Raw genomic sequence first — 26,779 nt, 5'->3', positions numbered from 1 at the left:
AAAGCACAACTGAATTGCAACTAAACCATATCCCCTTAAAATTGTTTGAAAGAATATATTGGACATATACACAAAAATGGCAGTAGGTATTTTTTTTTTAGTACTTTCATAATGAAAGAATGATACCACATGCTACAGGTCTAAGATACAAAACAAAATTCTACATTTCACAAGCATCTTAAGCACATGCAATCATGTTCATATGCACATGTATATGCACACCCATATGTCTATATACATACAGACATATAGACACGTAAGTCTTCACACCTATTTTTTATTATCTATGGAGTAATATGCACTTGCAAAGTATATTCATCAGAACTTTGATATATTGTTTGTATTTTGAAGAATAAAAATATGCTAATACTTTTCAATACACATGACAGAAAAATGTGGGAATTTTAAGGTGTTAAACAACTCTGTAGTTGTTGAGGATTTTTGTATATTTTACAATAGCCGTATACTTTTAAAATATGATGCATCAAACTCAAAGTGACACTTTCTGATCGCACATATATGTTCGTTGGCCAGAATCCTATTGGTTATTCATACTGGCATAAATGTGGTGGCATAAATCACAGCAGCAAATTGCCTCCAATCTACAAATTAGTGCTTGTACTCCTCATTACATGCAAAATCACATGACTGTCTCACCCCGAAGAATACAAGCAGTAACATGTTCACTATCAGCAATTCACTATTGGGACTTATGCCACTGCACTGACATCAGCGTAAATAATCAACAGCATTCTGGCCTTTACGTAGGGTTCTGTTGTTGTTGAAGCTTGCAGATACTACAATGTATTATTTTTCACCATTAATAATGTTTGTGTTGCCATTATTTTTAACACAAAAAGGATATTCTCTGAATTGCAGTATTTGTGCTTTCACATGATCTTCACAAACTTGTCTGAGCTGCCTATACAGGGTTGGTGATGCTTTATAAGAACAGACATTTTCAACAGCCTGGAAAACACACATACAAAATAAGTTCAACAAAATAATACAGCCTGCATAAATTATTATGCTAAAAGAAGCACAAAGAAAATACAAGTAAGTATAAAATGCAGGAAGGCAGCAAAGTTGACCATGTATAATCCAAGAAACATTTCTGGACCATCCAAGACATTCTGCTGCCTGAGGCAAAGGATAAACTCAAAGGCCAAAACATTTCTTTTCCCAGCTTGCCTTCCACAGAGACAGACCAGACAGACCAGCTGACAGATCTCAGTTCAACATATATGACAGAACAGCATCTGCTCCCAAGGCTACTTTTGAAGGCCATAGAGTTAGATGAGTGACACAAACAATTCTATCATCAGACACCTTACAAGTGTTCCCTGCCTCAAAGCATCTGCCACCTCACCGTGTCTAATGGTAAAACTAGCTCTGAATCACATCGTAACCTACACAGAAAATAGTAAATACAGAGAATAAGCACTGAAGAGCTGTTAGTGAGGTTTGGTTGGATTTTTATTTACAGCCATTCTCTAGAACTAAGGATTCTGTTCACTTTTACACAGCATTCTACCCACCCTGCCATACGTATGCTTGTTTTGCCACCTTCTTTTACTTCCTTCCCCTAAGGCCTAGGTGAGTTTTGGGGCAGAGGAACAAGACACTTGGGAGAAAATATCTTATGGTTGAACAACAATTTAAAACCTATTTAGGACAAGCTTCTGTTATGTCTTCCCTATCTGAAACTATGCCAGGCTCTGGTGAGGATCTTTGGGTATAGTTCCATATAAGCATGTATGAACACAACACTTTCATCATTTAAAAAAAGGTACTATTCATTGAAGCTTCCTGGCATAGGCCAAGTCTCCAACAAGGACATACCACCATGCTATGAAGATTCCTGGACTGTGATACACAACACTGTAGGCAGAAGACACTATGACTGAACACCCAGCTCTGAACACAGAAAGCTAGATATCCGGTGCAAGGGTTTTAGCTAGCCAGTCTTTGATCTGAAATGCTCTTTACATGTGGTTTGACATGCACCAATTGTCCAGGAGGAAAGTTGCCACACAATCTGCTTTTGTTTAAGCTGGCACCTAACATCTCGCCAAAACATATTAACTACAACAGAGAGCTTGGACATGTTAGTGTTAGCACTAAATATCAACATTAAAATGTATGAAGAAAAATAATCCATTAAACAACTAAGAAAATCTATAAAATTAACTAGTTAGGCTACTTATTAATAAAACCCTTTGAACATTAAACAAAAAAATAATTTACAATTACTAAAAGTATGACAGATTATAATGTGAAACTTGGATCATTATTCACAATTTTAATGCAACTCGATGGTCAAGATGATCAGTCTTCATTACTGAAAATGTTAACAGGTTAGGAACAAATTAATTTTTAATGAATTATTTACATGCTTTGCCAAAATATCCATCTTGTTCATGTGTTTTTAAAAGTAATGGTAAACTCTTACTTGATAGAGCTCTTCAAGATTATATTTAATGGATGTACTATTCTGAATTGCTCTGACTGCTTCATGAAGTTTCTGCCATGTTTCCTGAGTGTAATTATCCGGCAAAGTGGGCCTCTCTGCAAAACAGATATACTGTAACATTTGGGGGAGACAGCATTTTCCATTCCAAATTTCTACTTCAAAACAAAGACTATAATCATGCAAATATGTTATTTTAAAAAAACAAAAAAGGACTGTAACATTTTACAACAGATAGCATAAGGACAGAGCTCTAAAATTAGACACACAATCTGGTGACTAATTAGATCATACATAGTTTAAAATTAGGAATGCAGTTCATGTAATAAACTTATGCACCCTTCAAACTAGATAATATACTACTCATATAAACCAGGACTACTGTTTTGTACAATTTGCACTGGAGTACAAAAACCTGTATGAGCAAACTTCAAGCACCATCACAATTATGTGCAAAAATAGCTGTTATTATGTGCTAAATTAGGAGGCTTTATCTCCACATGATCAGATATAAAGGAATTCTGAATCAACACACCAGAATCTCTAACCTCAGCTTTATACATACTTGCTTGCAAATAAGTTCCACCAAACTCAAGAGGGATTTACTTCCAAATGAGTATGATTAAGATTAGTTTGCACATGTAGTGCAGGTATACATGTGCAGATATACAAGTGTAGTTTGCTCTTCAACTCATTTCTTGACAAGTTTTGTAAGTCATATTCAGTACCTCATTGTAGTTCTAGGTTTCCAAAATTAACAGGAACCAACAGTTGAGATCCTCTAACTCTGCTGCCTTCACTGTTTTAGTCTTTTTAAACACAGTTTAAGATAGTTTTGTGCATCTGTGTCCATTGATCACTGGCACCCAATAACTCAGTCTCGAATTTCAACACATGAGGCACTGCAGCTTATTGTCTGGGATCATGCACAAACCTAGTGGCTTTAGGCTTTCCCTTTTTTAAAGAATGTAATACTACAACATTCTAGATCCTTCTTGGTACAGAATAATTGCTTATATATTATGTTTTAAAAGTCAACAATCCTCTGAAAAGTGAGCACATGTGAACTGGGAATATTAAAACATTTACTATTAAAACAATAATAAACAAAGGTTGCAACTCTATACACACTGACTTTAAGAACTAAGGTCCACTGAACACACCAGGATTTCCAATGAAACATGAACATAATTGTCCTGGGCGTACAGTAATTGTTACTATAGATTAAATACTTCAAATATACATACCTTAATTTGGTTCCACCAAACATTGGGCAGGTGGGCTAAATATTTGTGGACAAGTAAGTAATATACTATTAAAGATTTACTAAATCCAGGTTCAGAATAGTGAACTCTTTCGTTTGGATGTTTCTAACTTGGGGGGGAAGGGATACATGAGGACAAGTATTAGACTGTGTATACTTTAGGTTTAACTGGATTAGTTGCTTCTTAGCACATTTTAACTATCCCTCTCTTTCAGATGATAACTGAGATTCCAATTTATTAGTGACTGAAACTATGTAACCCATGGCTAGTCATTAGATTGAATTAACCTTGCAGTGTGATTGTTAATAGCCCTCTATCACTAGATAGCTGCTACACACAAAAAAATCAGTAGGATATTAGCAATGCATTAGCTAAGACAAGAATCCAAAACTGCCACTAGAGCCAAAGAGGGAAAGAGCTAAAGACAGGCCCAGTGAACACTAAACAGAACCTGTATGAACACTAAACAGAACCTGTATGAACCTGTCCAAAATTTGTGTGCAATATAATTCTACAAGCATGTCGCATTACACATTCCATCACTTTTAGATGTAAGATTACTTACTATCAGAAAGATGATTTTTTGTATAGCAGCATCCTAGTGTGAAAATCTTTTCTTGTTTGTGTTCCTTTTTACACAGGAAGGTAAATTGGGTGGGTAGTTTGATGTAATTTTATTCTTTCTATTATTTTATTTGTACATTGTCCAGAGCACTTGTTGAACAGAAGGATAATCCAAAAATATACAGTACTAAATAAATAAATAAAGTCAGGAAAGGACAGTGAATGTCAATTGTCAGCAAGTACAGAGTTCTGTGCTTACAACTGGCTGCCAGGTACTTATCTGACCTAGGCAAACTGCCAAGCACCTTCTCTTCCATTCCTGCATGTCAGGCAAGGAGAATTTGCACAATCCTTAGTCACCGTGATAAAAAGCCACACTCTACATGAGTTTGTACATATGGGTGCATCACTCCCTGCATTCATGCATATACTTGAACATGAAAACAAGCACACATCGTGAGGTGCCATACTAACAAACAAAACTACAAAACATTTCTGCTGATTCAAGTAAAGAAAGCAAAGGCAATAGCAATAACACTGTCTTGAATGAAAGATGTAAACCTCGAGAATACACAAATATTTTCATTCATAAGGTTCAGCATTCTCTACAGATGTCAAACTGACATGAACATAATTAGAAATGTGTATGAAAAAAGATTTTCTTTAATGTGTCAACCATTAAGAGAACATTACAGGTATTTTTATTATTGATATATTAACTATCAGTATCATGCCAGAGGAGTTTAAGTCTTGTTCTTGCCACACTCAAGAGCAAGTGTGTTCTTGCCACACTTACTTTCCACCAGTCTATATAAGAAGTCCAGCTTAATCTGTAACAATAATACCGGTGTGCTGTCAAGTCAATTCTGATTTATCACAACCTTTTTCAGGGGTTTTTTAGGTAAAGAGTACTCAAAAGTGGTTTAGCATTTCCTTCTTCTGGAGCATTCTGGGACTGGGCAGTTTGCCGAATGCCATACAAGATGGCTCTCCTGGGATGCACAGTGGGGGAACTGAACTCCCAACCAGACACCTAACTCACTGAACTATCCAGCCACCCTCCCTCATAATAACCGCAGTGGTTTGGAACAAGAATGAAAGTTTTCTCCTTAACCATGCAAAGTGTTACTAGGGCTGCCATCTACGGCACTCTCGCCTGAGAGGGTCCTGCTTCCAATAACCCTGCACAGGTTCGCGCTGCAAAGCTATGAAGCCACCTAATGTCTTGATCACAGCTTTTTATGGTGCAACTGCATTTTACAGAACTGTGCAGAGGACATGGCTCTGACAGTTGCCCCTCATTTTGTCGTCCTCCATACGTAAGAAAAGGTGCCCCTATCAAAATCCCCTCTTCTCCACAACTTCTAGAGGCACTCTCCTCTTTTGTTCCCTGCATCCCGTAGGGAACATTAATACGTAGTGCAAAAACGGATGGGGCTCTTAAACAGCGGAAAGGGAAAAAAAAAAGTAAGCAAAATCCGGCTGAAGGGAGGACGCTTTTCGAAGTCAATGGGGCAAAAGACAAAAAACCGACACGAGAAGGGTTACTCGGTCGCTCACGTATCCCTCTCACACTCACACACCCTGCACGGCCACGGCCGCCGCCTCCACACCCACCTCGGAAGTTCTTGATCACCAATTTCTTGGAGGCACCCCCTCCTCCAGCAGCCCCAGAGCCGGCCGCTCCGCTCCGGGCACCGGCCACAGCCGCCAGGGAAGCGGGCTTGGTGAGTCCGTTGGTGTGCCCCACCAACGTCGAGAAATGGTGCTGTTTCTTCTGGGACTCGCCGGCCATGTTCGATCACATACAAACAAACACACAAACAAACACACACACTCGGGAGTTGGGATCAGGAGATGTCCTTCAGTGTCTCCCTCCCCGCCCTTCTTTACTCCCAGGGACTGAGGTGACCGGGCGAGGGGGAGCAACGCCTTCACAAAAGGAGCACGGTTGCTGCGAGTGGGACGCCGCCGTCAGCCCGGTCAGGGAGCCGCATCTTCTTGGTCCCAGCGACCCGGAAAGAGCCAAGAACTGCCTGTCAAGCGCTTGAGAGACGCCAGTCCGAGGCAAGGAAGGGAAGCGGGCGAAAAAGGCCGAAGCGGCACCCTCTTCGTGACCGCAGGACCCCGGGTGAAAAAAAGCCGTGAAGAGACGCCGTCGCCGCGCCCCCCTCCCCCGCGAAGCCTCACAAAATGGCTCCTTCTGCTTCGGCCCGGCGTCCACCAAAGCCGGCGCTATTCCGCGAAGCGCACGGCAGTCAGTCGGGAAAGAGAGCCGAGGCGGCGGCGGCGCCTTCCCAAGCGGCCCGCAGAGCCCTTCCTCCTGGAGGTCCAGGGGAGGAGAGCTTTGCCTCCTTGTCCCGGGACGCGAATTGGGTCAACGCAGGGGGGTGGGGAGTGAGAGAGACGGAAGCCGGCCAAGGAAATCCGCCGGTGGCCCCGCGGTGGAGGAGCGTGACCGTCGCCGGGAAGGGCGAGGAGGCCTCCGGGACGGCCCGGCCCTCCTTGCCTAGGAGCAATCCCCGTTGCCCTCAGTTGGGCTGAGTATTGCACCGTGGAAGTGAAGCAGGTTTAACTCGTGGGCTTCCATAAAGGAAGACGGGGTGCTTCTCACCAACCCTTTCCCTCAGGTCAGCTCGGTAGCCGGCTCGGCTCCAGGAAAGGCACGCCCCAATAAACGGGCCAGACCCTTTATTTAGGGGTTGCTGACACACACACACACCCCGGAGCCTGGCACCTGGAAGAGGTTCCTTGAATTCGCAGAAGCCTTTTTTTTTGGGGGGGGGTTGCACTAAGTATCCACGGTGAGCAACCCACACTTGAGGCGGGTAAACAGAGATTGCAGCTGTAGATGGCTTCGTTTTTGTACAAGTTTATACCTCTCGCACTTACTTTTGTGTCTGAAGGAATATAATTAGACACAGCAGGTCCTCGGGACGAAATTATATAGATTATGGATTGGACCCAATTTCCGTCATACAGTACTTGGCGTAGATGCCTTGAAATCAATATGGCCAAGCAATTTAAAATTACGATGGGTCTATTTTAAGGAAGATTGCAGGATCCAACCCATTCTTTCTGATTTTATATGTAAAGTTAAACATAAACGCTTACGAATTAGACCAGAACAGTCAGTAACAATAGGGAGAAACAACGTAACCTTAGTGCTACTTTAGATCTTGCTTTTATATCCTATTATGCGTTCAGGAAGCATCTTTATACAACTAGTAGGATAACTCAAATAAAATCCCTTTCATGTTAAGCCGAGCGATGGGAGGCTTGCCCCTTAATGAGCTTGGGCATTCCACGGGTCGTAACCCGACTCCCGTTCAATCCGCAGCCAGAAGCAGCTGGGAGCTCCGCCCACTCTCCACTCATTGGGCGCTCTAGGCAGTCGCTTTCCCCAGTGGTGCGGAGGGGGCAGTCACGTGCTGAGGAAGCGGGGGCGGGGTTTTGGCTTGGTGGTAACCAATCGGCGAAGGAGCGGGCTTTCAGGCTCCCGAAAGGACGTTTCTCTAGGGATAAAAGGAACGTTCTGCTTTTTTTTTTTTTTTTTGCTGCTAAGCCTTCCGATATGGACTGAAGCGGGTCCGCTTGGATCGCCTTGGAGAAACCGGGTTCACGGTAGGGCAAACTCAACGAGCAGGAGGTGGGGGTGGAGATGGGCGGGAGGGGCGGTCTGTGCCAACCACTTGTGCGCATGCCTCGTGTGTGTTATGGCCGACCTTTAAAGCACTGGAGACTTTAAAGGCAAGATTTATCTCTGGATTCCCAAATAAATTGGTTTTCACTGTTTGCAAACCTCCCAGAATAGGGCTTCGGCACTAATAGGGTGGTATATTAAATAAATAAATAATAAGAGATACCCTTTTCTTTTCAAGGCTTCTACTGTATTAATCATATTGGTCTGTAAAGTGATCGAAAGCTTTTTAATAATAATAATAATAATAATAATAATAATAATAATAATAATAATAATAATAATGTTTTGAGCATGTGCTTGTCAGTGAGCTTCATCTCTCCGCTGAATAACTTGTTTTACAATTAATCTTTCTTTCTTTCTTTATATATGCCGCCCACTCTACCCAAAGGTCTCTGGGCGGCTTACAACAATTAAAATTCGATTAAAATGCAATAAAAAAGAAAATGATTTAAATACAATTAAAATTGCCACCATCAATTATCGGTTCCAGAAGAAGGACCGCCTCTGTGTCTTGTCGACGATCGGATTTAATTTTGATGCAAGCATAGCATTTGATCTAGTAAGCACTTCCAGCGTGTAATAGAGCAATCCCCATCGTCAAATGACGTGCGATTACTTCGTGTTAAGTGATGATATGATTGCTATCCAATCCTTGCCAAAAAAATACCAAGTTGGCAGTGGTATGAAACAGTGCGATGTTTGCATGGAACTAAGCCCTACTCCGTTCTGTAGGGAGTGAACATAGAGTAAGGAAGTAGACTTCAGCCGGGAAAGCTCACCTTAAAATACAGCAGAACGTCTTTAAGGTTCCACAACATTTGTGTCTCTTGCTTGGATTTTGTCTGATCCGCTTGCACAGACTAAGAAGACTACACTTTCAAAAACTACAAATATGTTTTGCAGTTTTTCCCCATATAAGTAAACTTAGGTTTGTGTATCCAGACACAAAAACAAAATCATTATGACACCTTAGAATTGCAGATTCTGATATTCTTGTCTCAAAGTGTGAAAACCAGTTTCAGATATCCATGAAAACTTCAGTGCTAAATACCACTTATATAGGGATTTTGGTGTGTGCTATATGAAAGACTGACAATGAAGAAATTCAAATTGTTGGAGCTTTACAGACATGGGTCATCAAAGAGACAAATAAGTGAGTGCCAGGTCAAATAAAATCTGAAATGTCATTAGAAACTAGAATGACTTAGCTGAAGTTCTTGTACCTTCTCATCTGGAGTAAGGCAACCTACAAATGATAAATAGATAAATATAATGAAAAGGCTCACTGGAAAGGACAATAATGTTAGAAGAGAAAGAAGAGGATATATTATGGGATAGATTGACTCAATAGAGGAAACAACAACTTTTAGTTTACAAAACCTGAATGCAACTACAATATTAATAATATTCATTTATTTTAATAACTTCCTTTAGTCTCTGACTTTAGAGAAAGCTGGGATAGAAATGAAATAAATATATAATATTTAAATATCCAGTATAAGGTTTTACAGGGCATATTTAGGCAGACCAAGGAACAGATATTTGCAGTTGCTATTAGCATATCTGTTCCTGTTCACACTGACTTTAAGCTAATGGTGCCAGTGATGTACATTGTGTATCCGATGTTAATGCTTGCAGTTCAAAGCAGAACTTCTTAAATTCTGTACTTAAAAGTGGTGGCAAAATTGCCATTATACCAGGAGTGGAGAATCTGTGATGTTGTTAGACTCCTTTCCCCATCATTCCTATCTAGTATAGCTGATTATCAAGATTGATGGGGGTTGTGACTTTATCAGCATATGGAATGCCGGTAGTTTTCCATTCCTGCATTGCACAGAAAGTTCTGGTTATTGCTATTAATATGGTATAAAGTCACTTTTTTAGGTGTGAAAAAACGCACAGCATGCTCTCACTTTGAAAGTGATGTTCCCTAGAAGAAAATTAGTTTATTTACTTACACAATACCATGCATCTTTAACATGCTTGAGAAACAGAAGTATAATAATGAAACAAACTTTAAAACCCAGCAATTAATTTCAATAGACAGTAAATTAGTCTTAAAAAGAGTAATATTCACAGTTTTTAAAAGCCAGTAGAAGCACCTGTATTTGGCAGTGGTTTTGTCTCAGAGTCCTTAGGCAGAAAATGACAAATTCGTTGCTGTTATTTGGACTACAGTTTGAAGAACACCCCATCTAGTATTGCTATTCACTGTGCTGGGTGGAGAGGCCTAGGAGCTGTAGTTCAAAACTGTACTTTCCCAAGCTCTGCCCTGGGAGTCACAGTTCAAGAGGTCCTGCCACCCAGGGGAGTTTGAGAAGCAAAGAGACATTACCGTATTGTTCCATGTATAAGATGATACTTTTATCTAAAATCTTTAAACTAAAAATTGAGGGTTGTCTTATACACAGAAGTAAGGGGGGGAAGGGATCGAAGTGCTGCAGGATTGTAGTCCTTTGATCCCGCAGCCCTTTGATGGCTGCTTTCCCCACTACTTCCTAACCCCCCTTGGGGCTTAGGAAGTGGAGGGGGAAAGCAGCCATGAAAGGGCTGCAGGATCAAAGGGATGCAATCCTGCAGCCCTTTCATCACTGCTTTACCCCTCCACTTCTGCAGCCCTTTGATCCTGCTTTCGCGGGGCTTAGGAAGTGGAGGGGAAAAGCAGCGATCACATTTTCTTATTGGGTGTTGAAAAAGTGGGAGTTGTCGTATACATAGAAAAATACAGTACTTCACTCTCTATCCCTATCACTTCTGAAGGGAAAGACACTCAGCAAAGGCTTCAGTGACAGCCTCCTTGGAGAGACAGATATGAGAGAAGGTGTGTAAGGCTTTCAAGCAGAGACAAGCTAAGACTAATTATTTTGGCATGGGTATTGTGATTGCTAGTTTTACTTTTATTATTTTTCCAGGGTAAGGTGTTCATTTGTTTTTGAACAGCACCTTTTCAATGGCTCACATCAGCATAAACCAGTATTTGCAGCAGGTAAGTGTATTTTAACCATTTGTCACTGTAGTGGTCCATTCATTATTGTGTCCTTTTTTTTTTAAAGGAAGTTGTTGAAGAACAGATTTTCAGAAACTGACAGTGTTCTGTTGACTACACATTGAAATAGGATGAGCATTTTTGTCTGATTATTAAGAAATGTTACATGAAATTGTGTACTAAAAGCAATACTCATTTAATAAGTAACTTTAACTGAGCTGCAGTACACTGATGCTGTACATGTTGGTTAAAATCCTGTTGCTTAGTGTAATAAATTGCACTAGAGTAGACCCAGTGAATCGGGGCTGTGATAGGTCAACTCCTTTTTAAGTTCTGATGATTCAAATGGGCTTGCTGTAGTTGCAACTTACTTTAGCATAATAAGTAAGCCTGTTTGAATCAATGGAACTTAGGGAGGAGTTGATTCACTAAATCCCCCTGATCCAGTGGACCTTCTCTGGTGCAACCTACCATATTATGCAACAGGATTTCAGCCACTCTATCCTACACTGAAGCTTAAAAGCCATTTGAAAATAATTTATACGATTTATGTTTTAAACTGTTTATAAGAAATACTTAATTCCAAGAGAAATATTATTTCTGGGTGATTTAATTTCTTTCTCCCTCCTTCTCAAATAATTAGTTATCTGTTATTTACTATACCTTTTTTGATTGATTGATTGAGAGAGAGAGAGAGTTGGGAGTAACTGTTAAATGAACTGTCTTTCAAATTGGAAGCCCTAGCTTAAATTTCAGCAGAGTGATGCACATGGTGGTTTGTCTTAAACCAGCTACCATCCTTGGCCCCAGTCCCTCCATTTGCATTGTGGGATAACGCTGATCTGTTTCATAAAGTTGTTGCATGGTTTGCTGAGGGGGTGTGGTGTCACTTTTTGACCACTGGAAATAAAAGCCTAACTATTATTTTTATGGCTATTGTATTTTGAATTTCATTACAGGTCTTTGATTAGAAAGAAATGAATTAACAGAATGCGAAATAATTTCAACTACTCGCACCGGATTTCCCTCACTGAAACTTCTTAGTGTCTTTTTTTTTTTCCTGCTGAGGACAGGTCTTGATATTGAGGTGCCCCAATACCAGAGCAAGAAGAAATGTGATATTCCCTTTGAGGAACAGTAGAAGAGTCTCCCCAGCTTCTATAGTAGGCAAAGTGGCCAAAGTATTGGGTGGCGGGACCTCTTGAACTGTGACTCCCAGCATTCTTCCTCAATAGCTATGCTGGCTGCAACTGATGGGAATTGCCATCTGGAGGCCACGTTTTACCTACCCCCGTAGCAATAATCAGTGTTCATTTGTTTTTTACCTTTACAGGTACTAGAAGCTATTGAGAGCAGAGACGGATTGTTTTGTGCAGAGTTAGTGTCTTTTAAACATCCTCATGTTGCAAATCCTAGACTTCAGGTAAGAGACTAGGGCTGGAGTTTTATTTGGACCTGCCTGGAAACAAGTCATTGAGCTGAATAAAAGATTACCTGCAAGCGTACATAGAAGTGTATGTACTGTATTGTGCTTCAGGATAGGCAAAATCATAGAGATGGCGGATGCTTCAGAGATCATCTAGGTATAATACCAGAAAGTGTTGATAGACAAAATGTATATTTAATGCTGCATATTCTAACAGCGGCGAGGATTATTTATGCACAGTACTGGAAAAATGAAGGAAGACCTACAGATCAAGAAATAATTAAAAAGATATTGGATTGCGCCGAAATGGATAGACTAACACTGAAAATCAAAGGAAAAGATACAAAATATTATCAAACACGGGACTTATTCTATCAGTGGTTAGAAGGATGTTGTATAGATTAGGAGGGTAATGTGTGTAGCAGTTGTTTTACAAATGATTATAAGCTGTACCCTGGTGACACAATGTTAAATCAATATGGTTGGATTTATATAATAAAAAAAATTACCGTAGAGATCATCTAGTCCAGTCCTTTGCCATGGCAGGAAATCCAGGTTTCTATACGTTAATTATAAATGCATTAGTTATTTGTAAGTGCCTTTATTTTGGCTGTTTCCATTTGGAAGCTGCAAAATAATTGATTTTACTGGTAATCGTTGTGCAGTTATGTGATTCCCTGGGTTAGCTAGTTTCTTCATTAGTTCTATTTCTCCCAATGATTTTCTTTTTATTAAGGAGCCAGCGGTTTATTGCTTGAACGCCCTTGTCTGCTTTCTCCCTTTTATTTTGCTTGTGTTCTCCCCTCACATTTCCTTTCCTAGTAACCTGTTCCACTGATACTGCTATTCAGGAGGCTTTAGCTCTCAGAGTTTGTAAAATATAAAGATGCAACCCAGCAGATATAATATACAAGATAACAGAGTTGTTTCAGTCCATCTTATTGCAATTATTCACACCAGGTCTTGTATGGGCACTGATATTGTACATTTTCTTATGAATTAAATGGGCTGCGGTGGCGGGTTCTAACCCAATACTGGCCAGGCAGATCTAGGTTTTCAGCTTTATATGGGAAGAGTGTGTTCATCTGTTAGGTGGACAATTGATTCCATAGTCCAGCAAGCCATCAGGCAGCCACCTCCCCAAGAGCTAACCCTGTTCATTATATTTCATTGCATGTACAAACTCTCACTTTTGTTGCCATGTAATTTTATCATTAGCTTTCATCACCGGAAGAAAAATGTCAACAAGTGTTGGAGCCACCTTATGATGAAATGTTTGCTGCCCACTTAAGGTAAGGAAAAAAAAATTCTGGAAGTACTCTTCAAAAATTGTTATGGCACATGTGTGGTATATTTTAAAAAATACATGGACAAACAGCAAAACAAGCACAGAAGCATTAAAAACAAAAAGTGGTGTGATGTTCGTCCCTTGTGGCCCGTTTGTCTCTCCAAACACAGTTCACAAAGGCAAACCAAAACCTCTTGCCACCAGTTGATCTCCTTATCAACATACTTTACTTAGGACAGATTCATTTATTCATTTTATTTATTTATTAGATTTCTACCCCACCCCCCTAGACAACGTCTACTCGGGGCGGCTTACAGATATCATAAAATATCATGAAAACATCATGAACATTAAACAGTTGAATCAATAATATATTCAAGATGGGGAATGATAGAAAACAAGAAGATAGAATTCAAGAATTGACAGAAGGCCTGCCTAAAGAGCCAAGTCTTTAAATGGCTCTTGAAAACACCCAGCGAGGGTGCCGGGTGGGTGTCCCATAGTCGAGGGGCCACTGCCGAGAAGGCCCGGTTTCTTGTTCTTTCTTTCCGGACCTCTCTCGGCGTTAGGTTAGATGAAGGTCCATTGAATACTGACTTATTAATAAAACAGGTTTATTGATTACAGATGGTTTCTAGGATAATTCATAAGCATGTTCTTTCAGTTTCACCAAGCATCAGTGTTAATCTTCTGTTTTAAATATCACAGGTTACTAATCACTCCTCAGACCCCAAACTATCCTTCTCTCAGATTCCTAATACAGACTCCTCTGACTCTCTCTCTTTGACTTAGGCTCTCTCAACTCAACTCTGCCTTTTTAACATCTCTGGGCTCCGCCTCTCAACTACATTAGCATAGAACATGAATAATACATGACTTATTACCTAACAAAGGATGAATGCTACAAGTGGTGATGATGAAACTCCAGACTGAGGGAAGGGTTGGAGATTTCTGTATATGTATTTCCTTGAAAGCAAGCCCTACCTGACTTGCTTCCCAGGTAGTTTGCATAAGATTAAAGCCTTAAAGGTGCAAGCTAGAAAATAAAAGGTGGCTCACCTATGTATTCTGCTCAAATATGTTTTTAAAATGAAAATAACAAATAGTCACTTGTTCCCATTTAGGAAGACAGATGGAACACACTGGGGTTAGGCAAATAAATACCTCTGAACACAAAAGAATTTCTTGCAAAGTAAATATTACAGGATTGCACTGTTCTAGCTAATGAAAGTTGTTATAAAGCCTGCCTGTTGGTTGTTATATCATGATTGTCACTATCTTTGTTTGTTCTTTTTATAGATGTACCTTTGCAGTTGCTAACCATGATTTTGTAGAAGCTTACAAATGCCAGACAGTCATAGTACAATATCCTTTTCTGGTGACTTCTTTAGAAGATTCCAGTGCAATTCTCAGTTCAGAATCTTCAGAAGAGGCTAAGGAGTGAGAAACATGAATTGCGGACCAGGTTGTGAACTTCATTACATGGGAAAGATAATCCAACACTGTTCTTTACCTTCATAACACGTAGTTAGGCTAATGGAAAGAAAGAGGAATTTTGCAGTCTGGCTATACAGGATGTGCAGCCAGGTTTACATTGCCATTATGTTTGCCACATTATAATAGAAGGGATTGCTGGAGGGGAAAAGGATGCTAGGAAAAGTTGGCGGGGGGGCAGCAGGAAAAGAAGAAGACCAAATATGAGATGGATAGACCTCCATAAAGGAATCTACAGCCTTGGATTTGCAGGAGCTGATCAGAATTGTTGAGGACAGGATATTTTGGGGGTCACTCATTTATCGAATTGCCATAGGTCAGGACAACTTGATGGTAGAAAGGAACTTACATGTGAAAAGTCCTGGAGTTTACTGCTCCCCGAAACCCATCTCCCATTAGGTGAAGGTCTTCCCATGCTTATTGCTGTCTTATTAGAAATCCCATTGTTATCTGAGATTAGAGAGAAATTATGTTATTTGAAGTTCCCATTTGTCTTCTAGATAAGAAATCCAAGTTACAGGAAAAGTCTATAATTAATGCTGATACAACAGCAGCATTCCGTTTCCCACTCCATTCCTATTCAACTTGGGAAATGTGAATAAGGAATGACAGGTGTGCCTTGTCATTTTTGTTATACCTCTAATTGATATAATGACAAAAAAATCTCACTAATTGGCAAATTACACAGAGAAAGGAAGCTGAATGATATCACAGAAAGGGATGGGGTTTGGGGAAATTACTACACTGACTTTATCCTGCCCATCAGCTTGGTCATGGGGACAGTTTGGAGCCCTTAGTGGACACAGTTGCATTTACCCTTAAATGATCAAATTTGTTCTTTTGTAGTCAGTGGCAATAGTGACATAAAGTGCCTTGGGTTCGTGTGGTGGCCATGTCCCTTTCTCAACGGGGAGTCTGGCTACTGTTAGCCATCCCAGCATCCATTTTAAGCTCTTAACAATACATGTTAGTTCACACTGCCTGTTTTCCATTAGTGTTATTATTGATCTTTGATTCTATAATGCATGGTTATGGTACTAAATCTTATGGAAGATAACATTGAATTTTCCTTAATCCCACACATCTTTCTTGAGAGCTTTTCAAGCACATAAAGAAGAAAACTGGTAAGCTGCTTGTTAAAATAAGTATGTGGCTAGAAAATGTTCCAATGAGAATTATGTCACTGCTTAGTAAGAGTGAACATTTTGCTTAGAGGTACACATGTTTACTTCTCTTGATGTCAAAATACCATTCCATCATCAAAGTATCATCATCAAAACACAATTCGAACTGTAAATGTCTTATCAAAAGCTGTACTTAGGGCTAAGAGAATATTAAATTTACAACAGCAGCCATCACAGCTAAAGCAAAACAAAGTGTGCTGCTTCTCTACCGCCCCATCATGCATAAAGCATTCTTTGGGCAGTTTACAATTTAATTATGCAGGCTACACATTGCCACACACACACACACACACACACACCCAAATAAACTGAATACTCAGTTTACTGAGCTCGGAAGGATGGAAGTCTGAGACAACCTCGAGCTGGCTACCTGAGCCCATCAAGATTGAACTCAGGTCCTGAGCAGAGTTTTTGACAGCAGTACTGCAGTTTAACCGCTGTGTTCTGAGGTCCCTGCAAGGATTAAATGGGCAGAACTGAAGGGATGTGAGACAGCTTTGATAAAAGATTTGGGAGTTTGGTAGAACCTAGGATGAGGCACCTGTAAAAGCTGAGGAAGGACTTATGTGTATTGAGGAGGAAAACTTGGTGTTAGAGTTGCTTAAAGAAAAGTTCTTCAGATGGATGAAATTCGCGGAGGTCAGCAGAGGAGAATGCAAAGGGAAACATATCCAGGCTCAGTTTATTAGCTTAAGGCAACACTTGACTTTCTAGCAATTTATTCTACCTGTCATAGCCTTGTGTTTGGACCTTCGGTATCCACAACAGAAGCCTGATTCCTGAGTAAGAATCTGATGCACCCATCAAATGTTCCTTTGGCACATCTATCCTTAGCAAATCTGGTATCGTCATCATCCTTCTTCCTGGTCCCTGAGCATTGTGCGCAGGCCAAAGAAAAGGCACTAAAGTACAAAAATTGCCAATTTATTGTAATGCTGAACAACCAAGGGGTTGGTGCCATTCCTAGAACTATACGATTAACTCTACAAAGACTAGGGCTCCCTTATTCATATAGCTAACTATAATTTGCATTTACTTTTCCAGGGCTTTGCCTATTATGTATGCGGTGGCACTTGATCTTCGAATTTTCGCTAATAATGTAAGTAATAGAGGTGAAGGCCTGTCAAAAGATACTCATATATAGTGAGACCAGTAATGTCTGGTGGGGGTAGTGTCTGCTTCAGTATAATAAGTAGGCTGTCTGGTGGATCCTCCATTATCAGCCAGAATGAATCTATATGTTGAAAATCCATATGGGAAGTGTTCCATCATGTTACTGGCTTATTCTTCAGTGTAGGAGTACTTTGTTGCCTTTTTTTAAAAGAACAGTCTGTCTAGTACGAGCAGTTTCAAATCATTATGATATATTCTTCTAGGTATATCATAACTGATAAAAAAAACTGACGGGAGGACATTGCTCATGAAATACAAGGTCTTTACTTTTTATCAGGGAAAGTATTGATATTATGTCCTTTTACTTTTGAGTAATCAGAGTATATTGTGAGTCACTATGATGTTCTCCTAAAAGAACCACACGACTGAAGAAAAAATTACTAATAACCGTTTGGTGACTGTGATATGAGCACTGGAATCTTGTTTGCAGTGGAAGCTGGCTTGCATGGCTTCTACAAAGCAAATAATGGTTACTAGCAAAGTCAGCTTTTCCTGCAGTGCAGTGTTCTGACTTGAACAAGTTTTTTTTTGTTTTTTTTATTTTGGTATGGAAGGAGCAGCTGGCCTGAAGTTGTGTGAAGAGAGACTGAAGAAATCTTATGCTCTAGGCAAAATCCTAGCACTTTGAATTGTATTGAGAGAGTCATGTGCACTTTACTAGTAGCATGGGCTGTTCTGTAAGGAAAAGGTTTACATCCGTCAGATGCTGTGCTTCAGATACAAGCTTGTTATCTGTTAGAAAAAGGAAAAAGCTTTCGGATATCTTTTATCACAACAGGCTAATCAACGGCTGTAACTTTAACCGGCATTCATATTTCACTTTCATTTACATAAGGCTGTCACAAAAGACTTTTTGTTATGTCACATATAAACATATATGTGTGTGTGTTTTATCATGACAGGCTGATCAACAGCTGGCAAAGAAAGGTAAAGGCAAAGTTGGTGACATGTTGGAAAAAGCAGCGGAACTCCTCATGAGCTGTTTCCGAGTATGTGCCAGCGACACGTGAGTTAAATCTCCTCTGTATATCCCAGATTGAAATCCACTAGATAACTTTTCTGGTTGGTAAAATTAAATAAATAAACAAACAAACAAATAAATAATGTGATCGTTTAACAGATGTTCAATATGCAGAGTTGTGTGCATCCTTACCTATGCATGCACTTACATCCAAGCAACAAAAGAGAGCAGTACGTGTTTTTCCTAACCAAACATCCTTAAAATGTTTCAGATTCCAGTTTCCATAATCCCCCAACAAATGGCCATACTGACTTGTTGCCCTGGTATGAGTTGTAATTAAAACATCTGGAGAGCACTAGATTGGTGAGGAATGCCGCAAATGGTTTTCCCCCATGCCATCCTTTGTTATAGAATAATTTAATAATATCATTTATGACGCGAGGTGGTGACTGGCACCAGGGCAATCGATAAGTTGTTAGAGTCTAGAATTGCCATCTCTTTTGCCAGAGATGATCTTTCTTTTCACAATTACTGATTAGTGAGAAGTCATCATAATCTGCATTTTCTGTGCTGCTTCTGCATTTCCCAATCATACTCTCTGAGATCACTGCATGCAGTAGCATACCAAAGAACTGATAGAACTAACAGAATTAAGAGATCTGAATTTGGTTGGCTAAAGATGGCCCATGACTTTTGGCTGACAGCATAAAATCCCCATTGACCCATCACAGTTCTGTATAGCTGTACTTCACTGTTGTACTGATCATCACAACCCTCTAGGTTGTGTCATATCTTCTAAACTTTCAGTCAGAGTCTGTTTTATGGTGGCATCTACTCTAGAATATCCTCCACCAAGAAGTTATTCCTTGAAAATATAAATTAAAATTGCAGAGTATGACTGGGAATCTGTTATGTAGACAAAAATACTTTACTATTGGCCATGCTAACTATGATTTCTGGAGTTGATAACAAAATCATCTACCCCAAGCCTGATTTCCCATCCTCCGCTTAGTACACTGTTGTAATTGTTGCTGTCTTTAATTGCTTCTTTTAAAATAGCAGTTTGAGTCTGATTCTTTTCTGCTTACCGTTGCAGTCGAGCTGGCATTGAGGATTCCAAAAAATGGGGCATGCTGTTTCTGGTGAATCAGTTGTTTAAAATTTATTTTAAGGTATGTTCTCAGATCCTTGTCAGGCTTTCTGATTTCATGTGCCTAAATCAAGTCTACTGTTGTGGGTAGACTTCTCTCTGCCAACATCACTGTTTTCCAGATCAACAAGCTTCATTTGTGCAAGCCATTGATACGAGCAATTGACAGCTCAAATCTTAAAGATGAATACAGCATGGCACAGAGGGTTACATATAGATACTACGTTGGACGGAAAGCTATGTTTGATAGTGATTTTAAACAAGGTACTTATTGTATTAGGGATGCTGCTTTACCTTTCATGAAGGAGGGGTTGTGCATACTGATGTGTTTTAAATTGTTTATGTTGATATATCTGTTTGTAATTTGACTGTATAATCAGACATTACACTAGCTTGCAGCCCAGTCTTTTAACAAATCTCTTAACCCTCTGCTGCTGCTTCCTTTACATCTCATGTTGGTGTTCCTAACTATGGCTAATAGTGTCATAGTATTATTACTGCATTACCAATGTTTTCATTAGGCATAATAGCAACCATGGTTGGAAGAGTCTGGGCTAACTGTGACTTACGTTAATATCATTGATGACATACAGCTGATTTTAGTGTACCCCAAGACTAAAAAAGAGGAAGAATGTCCGTGTGAGTGTAGAAGAAGGAAAAGAATGCAAGCTTAAGGAGCTTATTTTAAGAATCTATCTCATTCACAAATACTTGCATAGTTAACACTCGCTGGAATTCAGATTTTTCATTGCCACTTGGGAAAGTTGATAGAACTGAGTGTGTTTGTACAGAGCAGTACTATTAAATGTGATTGTTTTCCCAAACCACTTGCCAGTACAGTCATTATTACTCTCTCTTGTTTTGGCGGTGGAGGCAGAAACCGCAACTGATTTTATTTCAGCAAGAAATCTTAGGAAGTTGCCAAATCAGGAACAAAAACCTTTGAGAAGGTTAGCTTTGATAGGGTTATACCGAACCCACATTTGCTGTTTATCTCTTACCAGCCATGGTGCCCATCCTTTTTCTGCATTTACAGCTGAAGAGTATCTGTCTTTTGCCTTTGAGCATTGCCATCGCTCCAGCCAGAAAAACAAAAGGATGATCTTGATTTATTTGCTGCCAGTGAAAATGTTGCTGGTAAGTGCCAAATGGATGGATCAGAATTCCTGTGGAAAATAGGGCTTGCATTTACCAAGGTGTTTCATGGGTGACTAACATTCATATAAGTTACTGTAGGCCTTATGGCAGTTTGGTGCTCTTAGCGCCGAGCTGAATAACCCCCACTCACCCTCACTTATTCTGTCCTGTGGCCTGCCCGTGATAGCCCTTCTATGTTTGTACGAGCTCCAGGTAGGCAGCAAAAACAACAGGTTTTTGATGTTCTGTGTATGGCTGGTGAGCAGCCATTGACTTCCTACATTACAAGCTGTGAAAACCTGAGTCAGTGAAGGAACTTGCAGCTTGCAGAACTCATATTCAGAATAAGCTTGGCCTGGAATTCCCCACACAGCAGCATTTTCTGTTCTGGGCTTCAGAGAGCCAAACCACCTCAAGGAGTTGGATAGCAGTCTCCCGTTGCCTCCTGTTTCTAGCACCAATCAGCTGGAGGCTGAGTTCAAAAGAGACTTAGGACAACCCTGCTGCCATCAGTCAGTCAGTCCGCTAAAATGGTGTACTAAGCAAGAATGATGTGGTGGATTAGGGCTCGCTCCCAGCAGACCTGGATTCCACACAAAGTCAGAAACATTACTCTTTGGGGCTACAATCCCTCCTAGAACACCTCCCCCCCCCCAGATTCTGGGAGTTGTAGTGGGAGGGGGAGGGTAGGCAAGCATCTTTAAAGGTTGGCTCCACATCCTGTGGCAATACAGCTCTGCACTAGCCTGGCCAATTCCTCGCTTTAGATATGATCTGCCTCACGTATTTGCTTGTTCAAGTCTCAACTTTGGAAAAAATGTACCTGAGACCATAGATAGCTGCCACATTGCTAGAGCATGGATTACATTGGGAGCAAGTATACTGCAGATCCTCAGGACAATTAACCACCTAATGGCTATAATAGTTTTATAGGATAATCAGGTGCTTATCTGTTTATTGTTATTTTATTACTATTCCAAATCAAATTATGTTTGGGTTTCAGGGTCACATGCCAATGATCCAGCTTTTAAAAAAATATGACCTAATGCAGTTTGCCGAAGTCACAAAGGCTGTGAGGTTAGTTTCGCTTACTGAATTGCATGCTTGTAATCCCATTAGTTTACTAAAAATTTAGTATTGAGCAAGGGGCTGGACTCAATGGCCTTATAAGCCCCGTCCCATGCTATTATTCTACTATTCCAGACAATGTTGATTTTGAAAAACAGATAAATTAATTGCTGCACCTTATTCAGGCTGTCATGCTTCTCCCAAGACAGCCACTTACTTGCAAAAGGAGAAATTTACAGATGGAGGCATTTTTTTGTTTGCATATTTATGGAAGGAGAGAGGGAGATGGGAGGGGCCCCATGCAAAAATTGCTCCAGATTGATTGCTTACACTGGAGCAGGGCCTATGGAGCAGGACTCTTAGATGTGTACTTTGGTCCACACTAGCCTTACCAGGTAGGACACCAAAATAACAAAAAATAGCAAATGATAGCCCTCATGGCCAAGGCACTTCATTCAGGCACTCTCACTCTTGCCTCCAAGAATCACACTGGGATAAAATATAGAATATTTATTTAAAAAGAGTAAAAAATTGTAAAATCATGAAAATATAAAAGTTACAATTGTACTTAGTAAATGCAAAGCATCTACACATTAAGTAAGCTTCGGCAAGCCTTTCCCATAAAACAATAAAATACTTACTAGCTAACCTTTCTATTACTTAATTGTTGGCTATTCTAGCTTACCATAGCTAAGTCTCTGATCCATCATCGAAGACTGTAAACCTGTCTTCCATCTTCTCCTTCTCCAACTTATGCTTACACACCAAATAACTTGCTTAGCCCCCCTCTTCCATAACTTAAAGTCCTTTGTCCGCAATACCACACCCATCTTGTAACTTTCCACAGCTCCTTTTGTCATCCCAGGCTGGTAGGCCATTTGTAAGGAATGTTTTAATTATCAGTTTTGGACTTCTCCTTGGCAGAATTTGTGGAATCTTATGGGGAAAGTGGCAGTGGTCCCCTCCCTCATGCTCTTTGTGCACCCCCATGGAAAAAGTTCTGGAGGTCTGAGAAATCCTCTGAGGCCAGTTGTCAAGCGATGCAGAGGGGAGGAGGAGAAGAAAGTTAATTTGTCAAAGCCAGTGCAGCTTTGGATTTAGTCCAGTAGGTCTACTTACTGCAGTTGAGGTGACAATTTCACAAAAATCTTGTCTCGTGACTGGATTGCATCATTTCAGACTGCATGTGAGATACTATGTGTTTAAAATGCTTTCCTGTTTGTTAGTAAAACTTTCCCTTGCATGGGCTGCTGCTATGTTAGGTCAGATATCAAATGAGCCTGTCCTTTCCTCTCCATTTCCTCCCCATCGCCACTGTGCACTTTACCTAAAAGCACTTGTTTGTTTTTAATTTCTTAAGTGAAGGGAACCTCCTTTTATTGAATGACGCTCTGGCGAAACACGAGACGTTTTTCATTCGCTGCGGGATCTTTCTGATCCTTGAGAAGTTGAAAATCATCACCTACAGGAATCTCTTCAAGAAGGTGTAAGAAGAGGGTGATTCGTCCTGTTTGAAAAATTGGTCTGTGGTAACTGTACTTGAGGTTTTGACCTTGTCAAAAATTCATGATAATGCCATCTTAACAGGGAAGAGGTTGCCTTCTCTCCTCTTTTCCTGGAAAGGGATTGGGAAGGACTGGGGGGGGGGGGGAGAATCTTCCAATAGCTAAATAAATAAACATGAAGGTCCTCCCGCCTTCAGAGTGTCATTTTCTGTTCCCAAATACAAAGAGTGAGCAGTGATAGTTAAGTACCAGATCTCAAGAACTGTTTGAGCTCCAGGTTCCGACCTCATCTTAGTTCCTTCACCTCTATATTGTTAGCTGTCACAGTCAGCTGAGGTGATAATTCTGGGTGGGACCAGCCTGATCTTATAGTGGGATTCACTTATTCTTTCTACAGAGAAAATGATTGGGTGATTAGAGGAGACAGGTAGCAGGATTCAGTCTGGATTCAATCTTCTGTGCAGCATAATTTAGATAACATATAAGTATTTTTCCCTTCTTCAAGATATTTATTGCTCAAAACTCATCAGCTGTCCCTAGATGCCTTTCTGGTGGCCCTGAAGTTTATGAAAGTCGATGATGTTGACATTGATGAAGTCCAGTGCATTCTGGCTAACCTCATATACATGGTAAGTGTTGAGATGAATCGACAGAAATAAAATATGTGTTTTAATTGAGGCATGCTTCCCCACAATATAAAATCACTAGACTGGATCCAGTCTTGCCTATATTTAAAACAAGCCCACTGAAATCCATGAGACTGACTTTAAACATGATTCAGTCCCATTTAAATGCCAACAGTGCTAAGCAGAAGCAGGTCTGAATCCATCTGATTGACTTTAATATAATAATAATAATAATGTGCCGTCCAAACAATTCTGACTTCTGGTGACCCTTTTCAGGGTTTTCTAGGTGGAGTGTACTCAGAAGTGGTTTACTGTTCTCTTCTGGGGGTGCCCTGGGGCTGTGCAGCTTGCCCAAGGCCACATAGGCTGACTCTACTCACAGGAGGCAAATTGGGGAATCAAACTCCCAACCTCTGGCTCCGCAGGCAGATACTTAAATAACTGAGCTATCCAACCAGCTAACTTTAGTCCATTAATTGAAACTGGTATTTCATTTGCAAATTCAATAACACATACCAACCACCTGTCTTTTTGTAAGGCTGTGGAAGATAAAAAGGTATTTTTCTGTGTATCACAAATTATGCATTTACCCAGCTTACTTATTACTACTAGTGTAGTTGTCACCAGCATGACACTGTCAGTGAATGTTGACAGCCATCACCATGTAAGTATAAAACATGCATTTTATTAGAGCAGTGTGGCACCAGTCACAGATTCAAGGTGCAATCAGATGGGCATTTAGCCTGCTGTTTGGATCACTGTGGGAATGGGTTGATTCACTCCTTTTTACGATGATTACATGAAATAACCACTAGAGTGAACCAAATCATCCCCAGAGGGTTCCTACCTGCACCTTTATGGTGTCAGGGGCTTCTGTTCTTTTTGTGCAGGTAGGATGGCTCTGGTTTGGTCCATTTCCAGCATGCGATAGCCAGAAATGGACCAAAAGCAAACCTTCCTCCAATTTGCCAATATTGTGAAGAGTCTTAATAAGACAGCCATCTCAGGATACTGGCAAATTAACCATTTCCTTGGCTCTATGGAGGGGCCAAGGAAGTTTTTTATTATTATTATGTGTGTATTAGGGCAGTGAATATGCTTTGCACTCCTCAAAGAAAAAAAAAGCCAAATGGAAAGCTTCCTCTCAGAAGCTTTGGTTTGCTTATCTTTTAAAGGTCCAGTCGTGGGCCTGTCCAATTCAACCACCTCACAATATTGGCAAATTGACAATAGGCTACTGCAAACCAAATAGGGTCCCTTGAAGTCTTTGTGCCATTCGTATTCAAGGATTACACCAAATGGGTTACCAGACCTCCTCCTAACCCAATTTTGTCTGCTCCAGCATGCTCTTTTTAGACCATGTAGACAAGCCTTCGGTGGTAATCAAGTCAGTCAGGGCAGTGTGTTAACAGGCCACATAAACAAAAACACTGATTAATAAAAGTTCTCCTGTTTCCTTCATAAGCAGTGATTACGAGTACGTCTTAAAGAAAAAGAGTTTACCAGCATTGTGTTAGCAGTGTTTTGCTTTTTCTACCTGAATGATGATATGGAAGTATATCCGCACAATGATCCTCTAACCTTAACTGTGCCTCATTTCCCAATGCAGGTCTTTCACTAAAGCATGACTACATGAATATTACTGTTTTAATCCATTTGTAAATCTAGCAAATATCATTTGCGTATCATTTAAGATTTCCAATACCATTGCTTGTGTGTTGTTGTTTTCCTTGTCAGGGTCACATTAAAGGCTATATTTCACATCAGCATCAGAAGCTGGTTGTCAGCAAGCAAAATCCATTTCCTCCACTTTCTACAGTTTGTTGAGTTCACTGTGACCAGAAGAGGAGTTTGTTGCTCATGAACACGGATTGCTGTTTCAGCTGCACTCTTTACAGGAAAGAACTGGCCATGAACTTAGCCCACATCTGCACATGTATGTATTCATGAATAGGGCCTTAAGAGACTTCTGTGGCACAACAAATTCTGGCTTGAATGCAGCATTTCCTTCTCCCAGTGGGATCATTTGCTGAGTGGCATTCTGCTCGAGTCTGTTCAGCTGCGGCAGAGTTTGTCATGAAGATTCTCCACCTACACTCCATCTCCCATGCTGTCCGGTTGGGTCTCCCAAGAATCTAAGTAGGTTGGCCAAAGGTGGTGGTAAATAACTACCAAGAATTCAAGGAAAATCAGTAAAGATAACCTTCTCCAACATTCCATCATCAGTAGTGTTTTGCTGAACAAGTGGCCTTTCATGTCTAGAAAGATTTTGTTCCATAGATTCCAACCAACAGTTTTTTGCAAAAAGCTGGCAACTTCATTAAATAACTTTAAAAATTGAACCTCCTGTTGGTGTCCTTCTATTAAGTGTCTGCTTATAATTGTTATTTAAGTAAGTTAAATGTGTTGACAGTCAATACAAATGTTACTAGAGTGAGCACTATCAAAAATGTAATTTTACTGATGCTTATCCTAATATTACCAGAATATTTCATATTTAGCTTTCAGTACTTGTGCTTAATTAAGCTTTTGTGAGGAACAAGAAATATCAGTTGTGATAAAAACCTGCCTTTAATGAAAAATGTCCTGTGCTGGTCAACTCAACTTTACTCACACCAAGCACTGTGGTGCTTAAATGTTCTTTTTTTTTTTTTTTTTTTTTTTTTTTGCATGATGATTTCAAGTTTACCTTGATTTACACTCTCACATTCCATGTTTTGAGTTATATGTCCTGTGCAGCATTGGACTTTCCTTTTGTTTCTTTGTACATCAGCAACAA

At 40.1% G+C, this 26,779-nt stretch overlaps 2 protein-coding genes and 1 long non-coding RNA gene across 8 annotated transcripts in view; 2 read left to right on the top strand and 1 right to left on the bottom strand.

Moving 5' to 3' along the window:
- CUL4A (cullin 4A) overlaps positions 1–6,241 on the bottom strand; it is a 45,583-nt gene extending 39,342 nt beyond the window's left edge. For all 5 annotated transcript variants that reach the window (XR_013544084.1, XR_013544085.1, XR_013544086.1 and 2 more), the window contains exons 1-3: positions 5,917–6,241; positions 2,453–2,568; positions 866–969 (exon numbers count right to left, since the gene is read on the bottom strand). Coding sequence is in view for 2 of the 5 variants with exons in the window: in XM_078391447.1 (XP_078247573.1) it covers positions 866–969; positions 2,453–2,568; positions 5,917–6,094 (398 nt within the window). In the remaining 3 variants the exon portion in view is untranslated. The remainder of the gene's footprint in view (positions 1–865; positions 970–2,452; positions 2,569–5,916) is intronic.
- LOC144588494 (uncharacterized) overlaps positions 1–26,779 on the top strand; it is a 394,222-nt gene that overhangs the window by 334,247 nt on the left and 33,196 nt on the right. The window lies entirely within an intron of this gene.
- Positions 7,735–26,342, top strand: PCID2 (PCI domain containing 2). Of its 2 annotated transcripts, XM_078391456.1 has the most exons (15): positions 7,735–7,923; positions 10,915–10,988; positions 12,322–12,411; positions 13,633–13,706; positions 15,002–15,069; positions 16,281–16,320; positions 17,425–17,479; positions 18,456–18,559; positions 19,611–19,686; positions 19,787–19,928; positions 20,701–20,801; positions 21,805–21,878; positions 23,230–23,355; positions 23,880–24,003; positions 25,738–26,342. In XM_078391456.1, exons 2-15 carry the CDS (start codon positions 10,953–10,955, stop codon positions 25,825–25,827), a joined length of 1,200 nt encoding a protein of 399 aa, XP_078247582.1. In that variant the 5' UTR covers positions 7,735–7,923; positions 10,915–10,952; the 3' UTR covers positions 25,828–26,342. The 2 variants fall into 2 exon arrangements, with proteins under 2 accessions (XP_078247582.1, XP_078247583.1); XM_078391457.1 differs by lacking the exon at positions 25,738–26,342 and having other exon boundaries at positions 23,230–23,391; positions 23,880–24,004.

This window comes from Pogona vitticeps, chromosome 3, assembly GCF_051106095.1.
Source record: "Pogona vitticeps strain Pit_001003342236 chromosome 3, PviZW2.1, whole genome shotgun sequence".
Classification (NCBI taxonomy): Eukaryota; Metazoa; Chordata; class Lepidosauria; order Squamata; family Agamidae; genus Pogona; species Pogona vitticeps.
This window is presented reverse-complemented; position numbering and strand designations above follow the sequence as displayed.

Bases quoted from the DNA above. Each gene is read 5' to 3' on its own strand.
- PCID2 (XM_078391456.1), top strand. From the start codon at position 10,953: ATGGCTCACATCAGCATAAACCAGTATTTGCAGCAG. The intron at 19,687-19,786 runs GTATGTTCTCAG...ACTGTTTTCCAG, and splicing joins TGTTTAAAATTTATTTTAAG to ATCAACAAGCTTCATTTGTG. The intron at 19,929-20,700 runs GTACTTATTGTA...CTGCATTTACAG, and splicing joins TGATAGTGATTTTAAACAAG to CTGAAGAGTATCTGTCTTTT.